The sequence below is a fragment of the Camelus bactrianus genome, chromosome 6 (genome assembly GCF_048773025.1).
Source record: "Camelus bactrianus isolate YW-2024 breed Bactrian camel chromosome 6, ASM4877302v1, whole genome shotgun sequence".
In the NCBI taxonomy this organism is placed as follows: domain Eukaryota; kingdom Metazoa; phylum Chordata; class Mammalia; order Artiodactyla; family Camelidae; genus Camelus; species Camelus bactrianus.
In genome coordinates this window covers 79,798,689-79,819,552 of record NC_133544.1, presented here as the reverse complement: position 1 = coordinate 79,819,552, position 20,864 = coordinate 79,798,689, and the positions used below count along the sequence as shown (strand labels likewise).

The window sequence follows — 20,864 nt, the reverse complement described above, 5'->3', positions numbered from 1 at the left end:
ACATTTCCCGGGTCACATGGCTAATCATAAAGATGGGGTTAGAATTTAGGTCTCCTTAGTTTAGTGTTCCAGTTCTAAAGTAAGACTCTCTTGTTCTTTCATTGAGAGAAAATTATGGTTTTGCTTTATTAAAACATAGATTTTATTATTATTGAGTTTATTTACTATAATTTTGTTAATTTTACTTTGCAGTAGAAATAATACAAGTTCTCATTAGGTGTTAAATCTCAAGCTGTTACTAAATCTGTTACTAAATTTGTTACTAAAACTGTTCTTAAGATCCTTGGCTATAGTCATCCATATGAGGCATATTTTATGAACACCGTTAGCTGGTCATTTCTACACTAGTTGAATTTAAAATTAATTTTATATGAGTAGGTTAATACATCAGTTTACAAGGTACCAAATTTGTAAGTGAAAGTCTCCATTCTACCACTGTGTCTTGTCTATAAGCTCCGCTTCCTAAGGGAAACTGATGTTACCTATTCCTTAGAATCCCTTCCAGAAATAGTTAGATACAGTCTTTGCATTTCCAAGGAGATGTGTTTATTCCTTCCTCTCCCCTTTTAAATACTTACTGTTTAGCCTATTGTGTTTGTTAACTTGGCAATAACCACTTTGTTGTTAATTATTGCATCCTTTTAAATTGTATGTCTGGATCATAATTTGTTTTGGTAGTCCTTTATTGATGGACATTCTGGTTATTCTGTTACCTTTTATTATCAGAAAACAAATGCTGTAGTGAATAACCTTGTAAATTAATCATTCTACACATATGCTACAGATATTTTTTAGACTATACTTTTAGTACTAGAATTAGAGTTTGAGAAGGAGTCTGCATTTTTTATTTTGATAAGTATTGCCAGATAGCTCTCCATGGAGAGATGATCAGTTTACTTTCCCACCAGCAGATATGAGACTACTTTTGTCTGTATTCTCACCAAGATATTGTCTTAAAAGATTAAAAGAATTTTTTTATAATCAAATGCCTTTTCGTATGCATTTTTTTTTTTACTGTGACTTACCTGTTCATATATTGTTCTATATTGATTTGATGACGCTCTTTCTGTATTAAGAAAGCTAAACTTTTGTCTGTCAGTATTTTTCTCAATTTATCTTTAGACTTTATTAGTGACATATTTTTGCCACATAAAAATGTTATATATTTATGTCGTTAAATCTATAAGTCTTCTTACAGTTTCTGGATTTTGTGTCACAGGTAATTGTATTTGAAATATGAAAACTATATGAATTTTAAAAACGAGTCATTTGAATGTATACATTAAGGTATAAATGATCTATGGTAGCTGCTGAGAAATTTAAGTATATAATGTTCCTTTGTTCTGCACTTTTATGTGGATTTTTATATAGGTTAGTTTAAACTAAAACAGATGTTTTTTCCTTTGAGTAATAAATTTACCTTGTTTTATAGATGCCTTCCAGGATGTCAAATTTGTCAGCAACTCGTCAGGTGGGTTTCATAGCATAAATCTGTTACTCAAATTTTGAAAAATAAAATAATAAATTAAAAAATGTTAAGTTAAAATTGGGGTAAAATTTACTAGCCATTATATTTAAGAGTTACTTTACTCAGACTTGGGAAGTGAAGGATCAGACAAGGCTGCTTGAAACTTGAGTGAAAATACCTGAGCAGAGTTCTAAAGTTGTATGTGAATTAACTGGGTAAAAGTTGAAGGAAAGGGATTTTAGGCAGAGAGAACAGAATGTGGGAATGCCTGGCAATGAGAGTGGTTATGGTTTTGTCAGGAAACTGTAGGATGTAAGATGGTTATTGGAGAGATCTGAGTCTAGAGAAGTAAGTAGGGCCAGATCATTTAAGCTCTTCATATATCATGCCACACGGTTTTGATTTCATGTTAAAAGGGTATTATATAGGGAAGTAACAGACTCAGATTTTCTTTTTTTTTTCCTCAATAAAAGCAGTTGGCATTTTGAGTAGAATGAATTGGGAGAAAAGAATAGTTTGGAATGTTATGGAGTAATTCTGGTAGAAAATGAGAGCCTAAATTAAGATACTGGCTATGGTGATGAAGAGAAGTAGGCATGTTGAAGGGATTAATCAGATAAGCTCAGTAGATTTGGTGGATGTGTAGAGAAAGGGAAGATTTGCAGATGGGACCTAAATTTTTTACTTAGGCAGCAAGTAAATAGTAATGTTGTTCTTAAGATCTGATGAAGGAATGTAAGAGGAAGATGAGAAGGTCTTTGGTTGCTAGGCTAGGAACAAAAGTGCACAGAATGAGTTCATTTAGATATATTAAGTTGTTTTACCATCTCCAGTCCTATTCATTTCTTTCTCTACATGGGAAGTTCCATCTGGTGTCTTTCCATTCAGGCTGAAGAGCTTTCTTCAACATTTGGTATAATGCAAATATGCTGGAGATGAATTTTCTCAGCTTGGTTTATCTGAAAATATGTTTATTTCACTCTCATTTTGAAGGATATTTTGAAGGGTTGACAGTTTTCTCATTCCAGTGCTTTAAAAATACCATCATATTGTCTTTTAGCCTTGTTTCTAGTGAGAATTCAGCTGTCATTAGTGTAGTTGTTCTTCTGTGTGTTAAGGGTCTTTTTTCCTCCAGCTATTTAAAATATTTTTTCCCCTATAATTTTGGTTTTCAACAGCAGGTCTATAATGTACCTAAGAGTGGTTCTCATTGCAGTTATTCTTCTTGCATAAATATCTACAAGTTCATATTTTTCACCAAATTTAGAAGTTTTTAGCCATTGTTTCTTAAAATGCTTTTCTGCCCTATTCTCTGTGTGTCTTCCCTCTGAGACTAGTTATACATAAATTAGATTACTTGGTGTTTTCCACAGATCACTGAAGCCCTGTTTTATTTTTATTTGATTAAAAATTTTTTCCACTTATCAAATTAGATCATTTTTATTCATCTGTCTTCTGGTTCACTAACCCTTATTTCTGCAATTTCCAACATGCTGTTTTGCCCATCCAGGAGGAGGTAGAATCCCCAAACTAAATTTAGAAGACTATATTATCAAATACTAATGTATTTGTACTGTTTTAATGCTATGATGAAGGTATTAATTTATTGATATTCTCAAACCAAAAAGTCAGATTATTTTCACGCTCTTCATTGGTTCATTCATTTTAGTACGTTTTTCACTGACTAATTTTTGAAAGTTCTTTTCAAAATTTCCTTGTTTTCCTTTAGGTGTTTTTGTGGTCGCTTGGTCAAGCAACATGCTTGTTTTACTGCAAGTCTTGCAATGAAATACTCAGATGTGAAATTGGGTGACCATTTTAATCCGACATTAGAAGAGTGGTCCGTGGAAAAGCATACAGAACAGAGCCCAACGGATGCTTATGGAGTCATAAATTTTCAAGGGGGTTCTCACTCCTACAGAGCTAAGGTATGTCACGTATTTGAGTTTTTAACTTCATTTATCTGGTTATCTAAATAATGCACATTTATTATCTGACATTTTATGTAATGTGTCAGAAAATTAGTCTCAGTCATTTCTTGTATATTTTAAAGTTCTTTGTATAAGTGAATACAAATAGAGTTGTTGTATCTTGGTGAATTGAACCTTTTATCATTATGAAATACCTCTCTCGTTATTTTTGTTGACAAAATCTGCTTTTTCTGAAATCATTTAACTTTCTTCCCTTTTACTTTTCAACTTTTCAATATTATTTCTTTTCTTCCTTATTAGCATCTTACTTACACATTCTTTTTCTATTATTTATATTAATCTTATAATAAACACTATAAAATGCATGTTTAGCTTGTTAATATTATAAATTAGTACTTTTCCTGCTTCCTGGACAGTGCAAGAACTTTTAGAATATTTGTGACTACATTTATTTCCCTCATAACTTATGTGCGTTTGTTGGCATGAATTTTACTTCTTTGTGTATTTTAAACCTCCAAAACATAATTACTTTTCACTTAGACTTAGCAACTTGATTTGAAAGCAGTGTCAAGTGGTGGGTCTGTCTCTCCAAGTTTTTCTACTCTCTTGAATCCTGATCCCACAAGTTCTCACTGCTTTGGTAGCTCTCTCATGCCTTAACACAGATGTTATTTATCTATCTTCTAGTTTCCCTAGTTCCCAGGGGCAGAGATAGTCTAAAACGACTCAGTCCATCACTGTTGGAAATGGAATTCCTCATTTATTCCTAACATAATCTTTTAAAAAAAAAAAAAGTGTTAACTTTAGATTGTTTTCCAAACACTACTTAATGTACCCGAGTATAACAATGAGTTAAACAAAAGTAATGTGGAAAGACTTAGTATAGAACATATCTCATTACAAATCATTCTTAAGGGACCCTTCTCAGTTTCATATTCTGTGATATTTTGGGATGTTTTTCATTTGCGTTTGATCTCTATTTGTGAAGAAATGGGCAATATGTTGTTTTGCAAAGAACCCCTATTGGAGAGGATTAAAACTATTTTTCTTTCAACATCTGAATATTTTAGATTTCTTATGAGCTAAATCATAGGTGCTTTAGAAAAATAAAATAAATTGAAGTAATCATAGCAAGTAAGTTTTGTGGTGTCACTTAACAGAAATAATTTTTTAAAAATCTTTCAAACCAGAAGAGGTTATTCCACAGATGTGATAGCTTATTTCCTGTAGAGTGATTTTTCAAAAATTAAACTGCTGAATCCATCTGAGCACCTTATAATACTAAGCAAAATTTATTATTTTCAGTAATTTGTGAATCAAATCCACAATTAATTCCAGTGAAGAAAACAGTCACTTATATTAAAAATATCTTTGTTATTTTGTCACATGGTTGCAATTCTATTATAAATGGATTAGGTCATTGATAAAATTTTCAAACAGATTTATTATTTGCCTCTCTTAGAAAGTAGCAAGAGTTGTAGAAGCCTACATGTTTTCACCATTCTTCTCTCATTTTCCCTTTTTCCTATCATCGTACCTATCCTTAACACTTTTTCACTGGATTCTCATAGTTAAACAAAGCTATAAATACTATGGATAAATCTATAAATCAAATGAATGGTAATTAGGTTTATATAAAAACAGAGAGTAACGCATTTAAAGTAATAAAATTTGTATTATGATACTGATGAATGTTCAATTTTTTTAAAAATCTTTTTTAGTATGTGAGACTATCATATGACACCAAACCTGAAGTCATTTTACAACTTCTCCTTAAAGAATGGCAAATGGAATTACCCAAACTTGTTATTTCTATACACGGGGGAATGCAGAAATTTGAGCTTCACCCACGAATCAAGCAGTTACTTGGAAAGGGTCTTATTAAAGCTGCAGTCACAACTGGAGCCTGGATTTTAACTGGAGGAGTAAACACAGGTAATGTGTTTATACCAATTTTCTTTGGTGTGTTTGTAAATTTTTCATAATATCAATAAAATATTTGAAATAATAGTCAACACTGAATATAAATATATTCAGTTCTTCTGTTAAGTAATCTACAGTTTCTAAGTTTAAATGCTAACTGTAAAAGTATTTGATTTTCATTTTTTCTTTTAAAAAAAATAATATGCTTTATGGCAGGAGTTGTCAGACTATATCCTATTCCCAAAATATAGCCTACTCCTTTTTTTTGTAAATAAAGGTTTATTGGAGCACAGCCGCACTCATTTGTGTTTGTATTGTTTTGTATTGTACTTTTATGCTACAACTGCAGAGATGAATAGTTGTGACAAAGACTATATGCCCTGCAAAACCAAGTATTTACTATTTGGCCCTTTACAAAAAAGGTTGCTGACCCCACTGTAGAGCATAGTCTTATGCCTGTCACTTTGTGACTACTGGTAAATTGATAGAAGAATGGCAATCTATTTCCTAGACAGTGTAAAAAGTAGCTTTCAAAATTAGCTTTTAATATACTATAATCTTTCAATCTAAGTCTTCCCTGTCACATATACAGGTTGGATATAAGGAAGGCAAATTTAATATCCAAAGTAAAACATAATTATTTTGCAAAAATCTAATACATTATCAACAACTGTTTTTTAAACTTCATTGTGTGTCAGACATTCTTCTGGCTACTGAAAATATATCATTCCACAAAACAAAATATTTACATTCATGGAGCTTATATTCTAGTGGAGAAGATGTAGCCAACAGAAAACTAAATGTATAATATATTAAGTGATAAGTGCTGTGGAGACACATAAAATATAGAGGAGGGATAGTGAGGGATAGTCAAGGGGGATTCGTTGATAAGGTGACTTTTGAGAAGAGATGGAAGGAAATGAGGGGAACAAGAGAAGTATAACGTAGGGCAGAGCTTTTAAAGTAGACGAAACAGCAAATGGTGGAATAGTAATAAAGTCCAGTATAGTGAGTAAAGAGTGCTAGGTGATGAGGTCAGAAAGTTGTGGGTTGTGGCGGCAGGGCTGGGATGGGGTGGTGTGGTGAATAGCAGGGGCAATAGGCAGATCATTACTTAAGGTCTTGTAGGCCATTGTAAGCACTTTGGCTTTTATTCTGAGTGAGGAATGGGAGATTTTAAGCAGAGTTGACTAGAGCAAAAATCACTTGCATGGTGATTTGAAAATAGAGTGTAAACAGGCAAGGCAGCCGTTAGAAGATCAGTGAAAAGGCTGTTTTCATAATCCACATGAAGGATGAGCTCTAACGGCTTACAAAAATCAAAATGAGTGATGTGTTTGCTAGGGCTGCCGTAACAAAATACCACAGATTGGGTGGCTTAAAACAAAAGAAAAAAATTTGTTTTATTACAGTTCCAGAGACCCAAAATCGGGATGGTAGCAGGTTTGATTCCTCCTGAAGCATCTCTCCTTGACTTCTGGATGGCCACCTTCTCACTGTGTCCTTTTGTGGCCTTTCCTCTGTTTATGTGCATCCCTGGTATCTCTTTTAAAAGTGTCCAAATTTTTCCTTATTATACAGGCACCAGTCAGATTGGATTAGGACTCACCCTAATGACCTCATTTTCACATGATAACCTAAAGGACCTGTTTCCAGAAATAGTTACATTCCAGGGTACTGGGATTAGGATTTCAACATAAGAATTTTGGGGAGGATACAGTCCAGCCTACAGCCTATAACGAGTTATAATGAGTTATGTGCTCTTTGGAATTATCTTTTCTACTTTTCTCCCAATTTTTGACTCAGTTGGAAAACTTTTATAGTTGTTTTTTTCATTTGTGTATATTTTGCTTATAGTCCTGAGCCATACTTTTCTTTTTTTTAGATGATGTATAGAGCATTAACAAAAAACTACAGTTACATGAGGAATCTAAGAGAGGACTAGGCCTAACAACATGGTAAAAGTTAGTTTTACATGTATTTCAGGCAGTTGTAGTGATTTGACCTTGTGGGTTTTTTGGGGTTTTTTTCTTTTTTGTCCTTGTGTTTTCTTTTGTGAGTTTGTCGTTTGGACTTTGTTGCCTTTTATCTTGTATGTGTAAAGAAAAATATCACAAATTGTAGTGTTACAGATTAAGCACAGGATTGTTCTGAACACAATAAAGACTTTCATATAAAGTGAGTTAAATTTTGTATGAACAGGTGTGGCAAAACATGTTGGTGATGCCCTTAAAGAACATGCTTCCAGATCATCTCGAAAGATTTGCACTATCGGAATAGCTCCATGGGGAGTAATTGAAAACAGAAATGATCTTGTTGGGAGAGATGTAAGAGTGCTTATTAAAATTTCTTATATTTGAATTTATATGTAAAAAAACTTAGAGCAACAATAGTGTGAAGTCAACTTAAAATGCTCATAATCATGCCACAATCCTTTCAGAAATGCAGTCATAGGTGTAAATAATTGTGTCATTATATTGCTAGTACCTTTTGAAACAGCCCTATAGCTATTTCATGTGTTTTCCATATCATGCCAGTCTTTGTAATTAAACTGTTAGTGACTGTATGACATTAAGAATTAATTGTATTATCACTAAGGGTGGTAATCAAATGCTGGTGTTTTATTAGAGTAGGTTAAAGACATGTGAATTGGTCATAGATATTTATCAAGAGATTATTAAAAAGAATTACTAAATTATAATGCCTAACTTTCAAGTACAATTAAATTTCTGATATCAATTTTAAAGATTCTTCTTATGGCTGAAAAAATAGCAATATAACATTTGATTGCTTTTATTCAGTGTCCTTTATATATTGCATTTTATTCACTAGTAACCTAATAGTTTATTCAAATTGTTTATTTGTTACCTCTTCTTTTGCATGGGATGATGAAATATTGTATATTTTGCAGTAAGAGCCAAAATATAATTGTATGGCTTAGCCTATTATTGAATAATCTTCAGCCACTTTAAAGCTTATGCTTTTTGATATATAAATTTTTTCCTTTCTTTTTTTTTTTTTTTTTTAACAAATAACTATAAGAACAGCTCTATCTTCCCTCTTCCCCCCAGAGCAACTAAAACCAACTAAAAGGAGGGTGTCACCTGGGGGTGATATGTTCTTTTACATTTTCTATTTGTTGACATGCATAAATAGAATTTTCCTCCTCCTTGCCTTTACAGATTATTTCAAAATTTATTTTTGCTTTACATTACATTATATTTAATCCTGCCCACTAACTCTCATGTTTGCTGTCGTTTAGGTGATTGCTCCTTATCAAACCTTATTGAACCCTCTGAGCAAACTGAATGTTCTGAATAATCTACATTCGCATTTCATATTGGTCGATGATGGCACCGTTGGAAAGTATGGAGCAGAAGTCAGACTGAGAAGAGAACTCGAGAAAACTATTAATCAGCAAAGAATTCATGCTAGTAAGGGAATTTATAAATTTGCTATTGTTGAAATTATTCTGAATTGTGTTAAAAGTGAGCAACATTCTAAAAAAGGTGGAAATTGTTTGAAACACTCACTTCCTTATGTAGCAGGATAATATACAAAAGAACCAAGAATGACTGACTTTACACAAAATAAAATGACCTAGGAAAGGAAGTCTGAGCTAAATAGGGTCCTTGGATATCAAGGCCAAAGCCACAAAGTTTCGTTGGAAGCTTTGCTGCTATTGTAAACTCATTGCAGCTCAAGGAATTCAAAATACTCTTTCTGTGTGATATATTCCAATACATGACTTTGAAATTCAAGATTGAAAAAAAAATACTGTGAAGAAAGAATCACCTTGCTTAAAGTTTGTAACACGAGTAGGCATCACTCTTTGGTAGATATATCTTAAAAGTTGATATTCTTGACACTGGTCTTCCTTTCCAACCATAGCAAACTTTTTGGTTCAACATCTAGATTTTTATTTCAGAAAGGAGAAATTTTGTAATTTTAGGATACCAAGAAGGTGAGCTCTATGACAAAGTGAAATAGAAATACAAATTGTGGAACAGTATATTCAAATTAAGATGGAGTCATAGCATTTCCTAAAAATTAGTGATGTCTTAGAATCCTCCCTTTACCTACATTTTGGATTCTTTCAGTGCATTGCAAGTTATCATAAAAACAAAACTTGGTATTCACTAAATGTTTTCTGTTACTTTTGTAGAGATTTTGAATTTTATTGATGAGTTCTGTTTATATAATCCTGACTGTGTCATGAATTACTTTTTTAAAATATGTTTTTTATCAAAATATAGTCAGTTTACAATGTTGTGTCAATTTCTGGTGTATAGCATAATGCTTCAGTCATATAGGAACATACATATATTCATTTCCATGTTCTTTTTCACCATAGGTTACTACAAGATACTGAATATAGTTCCCTGTGCTATACAGTATAAACTTGTTGTTTATCTATTTTACATATATTAGTTAGTATCTGCAAATCTCAAACTCCCAATTTATCCCTTCTCACACCCTTCCCCCCTGGTAAACATAAGTTTGTTTTCTATGTCTGTGAGTCTGTTTCTGTTTTGTAAACAAGTTCATTTGTCTATTTTTTAGATTCCACATATAAGTGATACCATATGGTATTTGTCTTTCTGGCTTACTTCACTTAGAATGACATCCTCCAGGTCCATCCATGTTGCTGCAAATGGCATAATTTTATTATTTTTTTTATGGCTGAGTAGTATTCTGTTGTATAAATATGCCATAGCTTCTTTATACAGTCATTTGCCGATGGACATTTAGGTTGTTTCCATGTCTTGGCTATTGTAAATAGTGCTATGAACATTGGGGTGCATGTGTCTTTTTGAATTAAGATTTCCTCTGATTATATGCCGGGAGTGGGATTGTTGGATCATATGGTAAGTCTGCTTTTAGTCTTTCGAGGAATCTCCATACTGTTTTCCATTATGGCTGCACCAAACTACATTCCTACCAGCAGTGTAGGAGGGTTCCCTTTTCCCTACAGCCTTTCCAGCATTTATCATTCGTGGACTTTTGAATGATGGCCATTCTGACTGATGTGAGGTGAACCTCATTGTAGTTTTGATTTGCATTTCTCTGATAATTAGTGATATTGAGCATTTTTCATGTGCCTTTTGGCCATTTGTATGTGTTCACTGGAGAATTGCTTGTTTAGGTCTTCTACCCATTTTTGGATTGGGTTTTTTTTTCTTATCAAGTTGTATGAGCTGTTTTTATATCCTGGAGATTAAGCCTTTGTCAGTCTCATCTTTTGGAAATATTTTCTCCCATTCCGTAGGTTGTCTTTTTGTTTTGCTTATGGTTTCCTTTGCTGTGCAAAAGCTTGTAAGTTTAATTAGGTCCCATTTGTTTATTTTTGCTTTTATTTCTATTGCTTGAATAGATTGCCCCAGGAGAACATTACTGAGAGATTTATGTTGGATAATGTTTTGCCTATGGTTTTTTCTAAGAGGTTTATAGTGTTTTGTCTTATGTTTAAGTCTTTAAGCCATTTTGAGTTTATTTTTGTGTTTGGTGTGAGGGAGTATTCTAACTTCATTGATTTACATGCAGCTGTCCAGTTTTCCCAACATCATTTGCTGAAGAGAATTAATTTCTATATTAATGTCTCAATGCATTTGGAATCAGAAGTACACATTTTAAAAATGATTAAATACATATATAAGTTCAATTCATGCAATATTAAAAAGAAAACTAAAAAGTGAGTTAGTGTTTTAATTTTTTGTCAAGGGTTCAATTAGTGAAATATACAAAACAATTACTACTTTTCAGTGAATATGTACATTCTAGTGTGCCCTTAGTTATACATTGGATTTTCTAACTTTGTTATTTAGAACAGACTTAAGCCAGTGTAAAAGTAATTTATTCAGTATTTATTTTATTTATGCCAGACTAGAATCATGTTGAGTACTTAAAATTATGTCAATATAGTCTTGGAAGAAATTATTTTTTGGCTTTTTATTTATATTTTGGTTTTGATTGAGTAAAAAATAAGATTAAGTTACTGAATTTTGCCCAATATCATAATATTTTACCTTTTTTTAGGAATTTGTCAGTGTGTCCCTGTTGTGGCACTTATATTTGAGGGTGGGCCAAATGTTATCCTCACAGTTTTAGAATACCTTCAGGGAAGTCCTCCTGTTCCAGTTGTCGTGTGTGAAGGAACAGGCAGAGCTGCAGATCTACTAGCATATATTCATAAACAAACAGACGAAGGCGGGTAAGTATATGATTATGTGATATTTTTAGTAATTTTATGTGAAAAGGCTTGTGGTTTTTAGAATATTAGATTCATTTCAGTGTTTTATGAATGTGAAAATACCTTGTTAAGTCTTGAGGAATTAGCGTATCTGATACATTATTGGAATGAATTAAAATGTAACAATCTTTGTAGTACACAATTTTGCAAGATCTGTTAAACATACAGAGGCACCTATCTTTTGATCCAGTAGTTCTATTTCTGGTAATTGTTCCTGCAGATGTACTTGTATACATGTGAAATAATGTATATAAAGTTTATCGTAACAGTGTGGTTTGTAATAGTAAAAGATTGGAACCTAATAAACATGTATCAAGTAGACTAGATAAACAAATGATGGTGCATTTGCACAATGAAATAATTTGTGGTTGAGTAAGGTTGTATCTGTATACCAGATTTGAGAAGATTACCAAAATATAATGGGAAAAGGAAGATGTAGAGTAACATATATATAGAGGTACCCTTTATGTCCAAGGAGAAAAAAAGGAGATAACTATTTGTATATATAGAAAGAAATCCTGGAGAGTTATACAAAATAATAGTGTTTCTTGAAAGTGGTTGAGATGGTACTGAGCAGATGGAAGAAAGTGGGAAGGACACTTTCACTGTGAATTTTCACATTTTTATATTTTATATTATATCATTATATTTTTCAGCCATATAAATATATTCCCTATTGAGAAAAAAGAAATAAAAAGGCACATGTGCTGATGTTTAACACATCTTGGTGAAATACTGCCTTATACATCATACTATCTTAAAATTATCTTTATACAAAAAATCTTACAAAGTGTGAGTACTGATAATCTAACACATGCCTTATTAAAAAATATAAAATAATTCAAAGAAAAAAAAATCACTCCATTCCATTTTCCACCCTTATAACTTATAGTGGGAGTCTCCTGAAGGAGAAAATTTTTCTCAGGGACAAGTATTTAATACTAATACAATAACTTTAAGTGTCTTACTTGCATACACTGGTAGTTGACATTAGATTTTACATATAATGGAATTTGAAATCAGTGAATTAAATTTTGTTTTCTCTTATTCCAGGAATCTTCCTGATGCAGCAGAGCCTGATATCATTTCAACCATCAAAAAAACATTTAACTTTGGCCAGAGTGAAGCAGTTCATTTGTTTCAAACACTGATGGAGTGCATGAAAAGAAAGGAGCTTGTAAGTAGATTTCAGCAGAACAAGCCTTTTTATTTCATTCAAAGCACATTCTAAATTGGAGGAAAACATTTTTTTAATTTGAATTTAAAATTTTAAATCTTTTTTAACCATGTAAAGGTGTCATTTATAGTTTTGTTCAGGCTAAGAGGTATCCTGGAATGATTATAGTTTTTATACAGTATTGAGACATGCATTGCACTTCTATTTTAAGAAAAGTTTCATAATTAAGCCTCAGTAGATTATGTCCAGGATCAAGGAAGAACACTAAAGGGTCGTTAATGGCTTCTCTAAAATGTATTTGGAGGAAAACAATTTATTATTTTCTTCTGAGTGGTCAAATTAAAGATCAGTGCTGCTTAATTTCAGTCATCTAAGCATGGGCTTAAATATACAGGCATAAAGATTTTTAAAAACTCTGTAAGTAGGTAGATGATAACATGGTTTGATTTGCTGTTTTCTTTCATGCATTTCATTTTTGTACACTATGAAATGAAGTTGAAAAATTTGTATTGGAGCTGTAACAGTAATCTTTCACTTTATAAAAGCGTTGTTAAAAAAAAAAAAAACTCTCAAATGATATTATGTTTCAAATAATTTAAAGAAATTTCCAGTCAGAGCATTCAACAAAGCACTTCTCATTCAAGAACACATAAATTACTTGAATTGAGTAAATGTCTACTCTGTAAAAGGAACAGCAGGATTTACTCGGATAAGTAATCTGTAGCTTCAGCTCATAAATTTCCTATTCTAGTAAAGGACATAAGATAGGTCAAAAATGAATGTAATATGAAACCAACATTTTGAATATACTTGAATTTTATTTGGTAAATGATACAAATTCTTTTCATTTTCTGGATTTTGGCTGTGATGAAATTATTTCTGACCCAAAAACTGTATCTGCCACATAGTTTGAAGTTACTTTGTGATGTATGTGTCTTATGCGTTGCTTTTTAAAATGTAAAGGCATAATATTATGAATTAATCTCTAAATAGATCACTGTTTTCCACATTGGATCAGATGAACATCAAGATATAGATGTAGCAATACTTACCGCGCTGCTTAAAGGTAAGATTTAAATGTTTTTTATTTGTAAGGTCTTTCCTTTACAGCGTGTTTATATAAATTAGGTTTTTTAAATTTGGCTAAATGGGAACTTAATTTTTCAATACTTTTTCTTTGTAAAAGACACAATGTTAGCTCTCTTTGACAATAAATTTCCTTTTGTTTTTATCTTATATAATTGTTTTAAAAAAGTCCGTAGCACGATTTATGCAATTAGACCCATTTAATTATCCTGTTAAGAATGTGTCCCATTTTTAATTGGCTGAAAAATAAGTGTTTAAAAGTAGTAAGGATTTAATTGATAGAAATTAAGAATAGCATTCTTAAATGTGCTATTTTCATTAGTAAGGAAAATTTGGGGAAAAAACTAGTGTTATTTTCTAGGACTAAGGGATAATGCACAAGTACATTGAATTATTTTCCTCTCATTATCTCGCCAAAGCCATCCAACTGATAAAACGAACAATATTATAGTGAAAAAATCTTCAGAAATTAGAAACCAAAATGGTGTTTTGTCTGGGTACCTGAAAGTCCAAGTATGGACTAGTGAGACGGCAGGAGTAGGGCAAGAAGGCACTGTCTAATCATTCGCAAGAATTTCCCAAATACTGGACCACAGTAAATGCCAGTAGAGCAAGCATTTAAAAAATACTATAACATGTTCACATCATCTTAGAATAAGAGATCATATGTAATAGGAAGCCCAGAAACTATAAAAGGAAAGATCAACAAATATGATTACATGAACGTAAGAAATAAAAAGAGTACCTAATATTTGTTTGCCATATACTTTCTGTGTGCTAGCTACTGTGCTTTAGTGGTTTACATTGCTTATCTCATTTTATCCTTACAGTAGCCCTAAGAGGCAGATTTCCTATTTTTTTTTTAAGTTAAAAATTTTGTTTCCTATTTATTTATTTATTATGAAGGTACAGGACGGACCTCGTGCATGCTAAGTATGCACTTTACCACTGAGCTACACCCCCCCACACCATTTCCTATTACTTTCTTCATTTTATAGATGAGAAAACTAAGAACAGGAATATAGAAGGATCACAGAAAGGTGTTATGAATTAATAATAAAAAGATGAATACCTTATGGAAGAATGAGTCAGAATTTATGTAAAAGATACTAGCAGAATAATAGAGTTGCTTGGGGGAAATATGGAAATAATGGAAAGATGTTAACAACAGCAAAAAAAACGTAAATTGAAGAAGCATTTATTCCTCCTGCTGTGTATTCCTGTACCCTGATGGATGATATTACCTTTCTGGAATATGTTTTGGCAGTGTATCAAAAGCTTTAACATCTATGTCCATCTACACAACAATTGTGCTTCTACAGAATTGTCCTATTCAAATAATGAAACGTGCACAAAAACATACTCACCAAAAAACTCAAAATAACCTGAAATGTCCACGAGTTAGAATATTTGTTGAATGCATTTTAGTTCACCTTTAAAAGATATAATATATGTATGTAAGGTACATCTATATGTACTGTTATTGAAAACTCAGGTGTGATATTAACACACATAAAGTAGGCTATTGAATAGTTTGTATAGTGTTATCTACTTTTGCATAAACAATTAAAAGTATATGTATAGTCTTATATATGCATAGAAAAGCACCTGTAAGGATATTTTTCATCTTAACAATCAGTACTATCACTGTGATAGAAACAGATCATCTTTCTTTTCTACTCATTGTTCTGTGATCTGAATTGTTAGCAGTGAATGAGGCTGTGTCTCTTCTATAGTTGGAAAATAAAAGTGCTCAAACCTGGGGTAACCTTGTCTTTCTGAGGCAGGCTGCCTCTAAACAGTGACCAATACCATCAGTGTAAGTTAATTAAAGGGGAATGGGGAGAATTCATAGGTGTTTACATTTTAGTGGAGATAAATTAATTGAACTTGTCAACTGTTTTCTGTATTTCATTAGGCACTAATGCATCTGCATTTGACCAGCTTATCCTTACATTGGCATGGGATAGAGTTGACATTGCCAAAAATCATGTATTTGTTTATGGACAGCAGTGGCTGGTATGTAAACAATCTATATAAACAATGTAATTAAATTAAACTAAGTATTAACAAGGTATTTGCTGGAACTGTGACCAAACTTGACATTTCAGCTGTCAGCCTAAAGTGTAAAATTATTGTAGCTAAACATTTCTGCAACATCCAGATCTGTGTAGAATATAAGTTCTTTCTGCCTCTTGATAAAAACCTTGTTTTGTTTGTTTGTTTTTTAGGGTATAGATTTCTGAAAATCCTGGCACTGAAAGAATCCTTAGAAATAGTGCTCTTTGCATCTGTGTTTGTCAGGAGTGTTGGCCTGTAATTTTCTTTTCTCGTGGCGTCCTTGTCTGGTTTTGGTATCAGAGTAATGCCAAACTCATAAAATTTGATTTTGGAAGAGTTTGAGAAGGATCGGCATTAGTTCTTTGAATTCATCAGTGAAGCTGTCTGGTTCTTAAATAGTAATCAGTCTGTTTAGAATTTCTGTTTCATCATGATTCAGTCTTGGTAGGTTGTATATATCTAGGAATTTATCTGTTTCTTCTAGGCTGTCCAATTTGTTAACTTTTAGTTGTTCGTGTTAGCCTCTTACCATCCTTTTTGTATTTCTGTGGTATCGGTTGTAACATCTCTTTCATTTCTGATTTGAGTTTTCTCTCTTTTCCTTCAGAGGGCTTTCTAAGGCCTTATGCATTTTATCTTTTCAAAGAACTAGCTCTAGTTTCATTGATCTTCTCTTTTGTCTTTTCAGTCTCTGTTTCACTTATATCTGTTTTAATCTTTGTTACTTCCTTCTAACGTTGAGCATTATTTGTTCTTTTTCTGATTTCTTGAGGTATAAAGTTAGGTTATTTGAGAATTTTCTTGTTCCATGAGGTAGGCATTTATTGCTGTGAACTTCCCTCTTAGAACTGCTTTTGCTGCGTCCCACAAATTTTAGTATGTTATATTTCCATTTTTGTTTGTCTCAAGGTATTTTTTTAAATTTCTCTTTTAATTTTTTTCTTTGACTCATTGGTTGTTCAGTAGTATGTTGTTTGATCTCCACATATTTATGAATTTTCCAGTTTTCCTTCTGTAATTAATTTCATTGTGGTCAGAAAAGATGCCTGATATGATTTCATCCTTTGTAAATTTATTAAGACTTGTTTTGTGGCCTAACATGGTCTGTCTTTGAAAATGTTCCATGTGCACTTGAGGAAAATAAGAATTTTGTTGCTTTTGGTTGGAATGTTCTGTATATTTATCTGTTAAGTCCATTGATCTAACATGTCATTGAAGGCTGATGCTTTCTTACTGATTTTCTGTCTGGATAATCTATCCATTGATATGAGTGGGTATTAAAGTCTCCAACTACTATCGTATTGGTATCATTTTCTCCCTTTAAGTCTCTTAATACTTGCTTTCTGTATTTAGGTGCTTCGATGTTGGTTGCATAAATATATACACATGCTGTATCTTCTTGTTGAATTGACCCCTTTATCATTATGTACCACTCATCTTTGTTTCTTAGTACAGTCTTTTTTAAAAGTCTGTTTTGTCTAATAGAAGTATAGCTACTCCAGCTTTCTTTTGGTTTCCATTTGCGTGGTATATCCTTTTCCATTCCTTGACTTTCAGTCTGTATGTGTGTCTTTACATCTAAAGTGAGTCTCTTGTAGGCAATGTATAGATGGGTCTTATGTTTTTATCCTTTCAGTTACTGTGTCTTTGGGTTGATGAATTTAGTCCATTTACATTTAAAGTAATTATTACAAATATGTACTTATTGACACTTTGTTAGTTGTTTTCTGGCTGTTTTTATAATTCCTCTCCATTCCATTTTTTTTTAACCCTCTTTCTTCTTTTGTGGTTTGATGACTTTATGTACTGATATGCATATATATTCCTTTTTCTTCATCTTTTGTGTATTTACTATAGGTTTTTGCTTTGTAGTTACCATGAGGGTTATATATAATAACTTTTATCTGTAACAGTCTATTTTATGTTGATAACCACTTGTTTGATCCCATTTTAAAGCTCAACATTTTTATTCTCCCCCTCACTGTTTTCTGTTTTTCATGTCAAATTTTGAATCTTTTTACTTTGAGTATCCCTGAACTAGTTGTTGTAATCATAGCTGCTATACTACTTTTGCCTTTTAACCTTTATTCTGGCTTTATAAGTGATTAGTCTTCTACCTTTACCATAAATTTACCTTTCCAGTGAGATTTATTCTTTCATAGATTTTCTTATTACTGATTACTACCCTTTCTTTTCAGTTTAAAGAAGCTCCTTTCACATTTTTTGTAAGGCTGGTTTAGTGGTGATCAACCCCTTCAGCTTTTGCTAGTCTTGAAAAGTCTTTCTCTCTTTTAATTCTGAGTGAGAATTTTTGCCAGATAGAGTATTCTTGGTTGGAAGTTTTTTTTTTTTCAGCACTTTGAATATATCATCCCTTCTGGCCTGAAAAGTTTCTGCTGAAAAATCTGCTGATTGCCTAACAGGGGATCCCTTGTATGTAATAAGTTGTTTTCCCTTTGCTGCTGTAAGTATTCTCTCCTTGTCTTAACTTTTTTGACATTTTAATTATGTGTCTTGGTGTGGGTCTCAATGGGTTTATCTTGTTTGGAGCTCCCAAAGCTTTCCTTATTTGGATGTCTGTTTTATTCCCCAGGTTAGGGAAGATTCAGCCATTATTTCTTCAAATACAATTTATGCCCTTTTGTCTTCCTCTTCTTCTGGGACCTCTGTAATGTGAGTGTTAGGATGTTGTCCCATATGTCCCTTAAGCTAACTTCACTTTAAAAAAATTTTTTTTTTGTTTTTCTACTCTGATTGAGTGAGTTCCACTGCTTTGTCTCCAAGTTGACTAATGCTTTCTTCTGCTTCATCTAGTTTGCTGTTGAAACCTGCTAGTGTATTTTTCAGTTCAGTTTTTATTCTTCAGTTCTGTGACTTCTATTTGGTACTTTCTTATATTTTCCATCTCTTTTGAAATTCTCACTGTGTTCCTTCTCCATAATTCAGTAAGCACCTTTATGATCATTGCTTTGAACTCTTAATCAGATAAATTGCTTATCTTCATTTCAGGTAAATTACTTATCTTCATTTCACTAAAGTTTTTCCCTGAGGTTTTATCTTGTTCTTCCTTTTGAAACATATTTCTCTGTTCCTTCATTTTACTTGACTTTATTGGTTTCAATACAGTAGATGATACAGACACTTCTCCCAGTCTTGAAGAAGTAGCCTTATGTAGGTGTAGGGGATGAACCTTAATCCAGCTCTTTGCTGTCTCAAACCTTTCTGCTTGTTCAAGCTGCCTGTTACGTTTTTACTAGCTCCTAGTAGTTAAGGATGTACTATTACCTATAGAGAGTATTTCAGCACCTGGATTCAGACTCACTGGAAGCCAGACCCTCAGGGCAGCAGCTTTTGAGAATCTTCAACAAAATATTAGCAAACTGAATTCAACAGTACTTTAAAAGATCATATACCATAATCAAATGGGATTTATTTTGGGTTTTGCAGATCATTCAGTGTGATAAGTCACATTAAGAAAATGAGTGCTAAAAATCATGTAATCAACTCAGTAATTGTGTTGATTTCACAGAATTCTATATCCATTTACGATAAAGACTCTCAACAAAGTGGGTATACAGGGAATGTACCTCAACATAATAAGGGCCATATATGACAAGCCCACAGCTAACATCGTGATCAATGGTGACAAGTTGAAAGTTTTTCCTTCAAGTTTAGGAACAAGACAAGGATGCCCACTTTTGCCACTTTTATTCAGCGTAGTATTGGAAGCCCTAGCCATAGAAATTAGGCAAGAAGAAGTAATAAAAGACATCTAAGTTGGAAAAGAAAAAGTAAAACTCTTACTATTTGCCAGTGACATGATACTATGTATAGAAAACTCTAAAGACTGCCAAAAAAACTGTTAGAACTAATAAATGAGTTCAGCAGAGTTGCAGGATACAAAATCAATGTGCAGAAAACAATGCCATTTACAATTGCATCAAAAAGAATAGATTACCTAAGAATAAATTTAACCAAGGAGGTGAATGACCTGTATTCTGAAAACTGTAATATATTGATGAAAGAAATTGAAAAGACAGAGAGAAATGGGAAAATATTTCATGCTCATGGATTGGAAGAATCAATACTGCTAAAATGTCTGTACTATCCAAAGCAATCTGTAGGTTCAGTAGAATGAATTCCCATTAAAATTCTAATGATATTTTTTGCAGAAATAGAACAAGCAATTCTAAAATTTGTGTGGAACCACAAGAGACCCTGATAGCCAGAGCAATCTTGAGGAAGAAGAACAAAGCTGGTGGCATTATGCTACTTGATTTTAAACTGTATTACAAGGCTGTAGTAGTTTAAACAGTATGACATTGGCATAAAAATACATACACTGATCAGTGGAACAGAATAGAGAGCCCAGAAATAAACTCTTGCACATACGGTCAATTAATTTATGACAGAATAGCCAAGAATATACAATAGGGAAAGGACAGTTTTTTCAATTATCAATGTTGGGAAAACTGGAGAACCATATGCAAAAAAATGAAACCTGACCACTGTCTTATACCGTGCACAAAAATTAATTCAAAATGGGTTAAAGACTTGAACATAAGACCTGAAACCATTAAACTTCTTAAAGAAAACATAGGTGGTAAGCTCCTTGATACAGGTTTTGGTGATGCTTTTTTCAATCTAACACCAAAATCAAAAATAAATAAATGATACTACCTCAAACTGAAAAGCTTCTGCACAACAAAGGAAGTGATTAACAAAATGAAAAGGCAGCTTTCTCAGTGGAAGAAAGTACTTGCAAATCATGTACCTGATACAAACAGCTAATATCTAAAATATATAAAAAAAAAAAACTCAGAAAACTCAACAACAAAAATAAACAAACAAAAAAAGACCCCAGTTAAAAAATGGGCAGAAAATCTGAAGGGACCTTTTTTCCAAAGAAATCATACAGATGGCCAACAGGTACACGAAAAGATGCTCCATATTATTAGGGAAATGCAT

The 20,864-nt window shown here is 32.4% G+C and overlaps 1 protein-coding gene across 2 annotated transcripts in view; it reads left to right on the top strand.

Moving 5' to 3' along the window:
• TRPM7 (transient receptor potential cation channel subfamily M member 7) overlaps window positions 1–20,864 on the top strand; it is a 98,975-nt gene that overhangs the window by 19,280 nt on the left and 58,831 nt on the right. The window contains exons 3-11 of one of the 2 annotated variants that reach the window (XM_074366105.1): window positions 1,433–1,471; window positions 3,198–3,396; window positions 5,121–5,334; window positions 7,525–7,649; window positions 8,585–8,756; window positions 11,359–11,533; window positions 12,626–12,749; window positions 13,743–13,815; window positions 15,754–15,854. In XM_074366105.1, the coding sequence (XP_074222206.1) occupies window positions 1,433–1,471; window positions 3,198–3,396; window positions 5,121–5,334; window positions 7,525–7,649; window positions 8,585–8,756; window positions 11,359–11,533; window positions 12,626–12,749; window positions 13,743–13,815; window positions 15,754–15,854 (1,222 nt within the window). Of the gene's footprint in view, window positions 1–1,432; window positions 1,472–3,197; window positions 3,397–5,120; window positions 5,335–7,524; window positions 7,650–8,584; window positions 8,757–11,358; window positions 11,538–12,625; window positions 12,750–13,742; window positions 13,816–15,753; window positions 15,855–20,864 lie in introns of those variants that run through there. The other variant, XM_074366106.1, reaches the window with a different exon arrangement.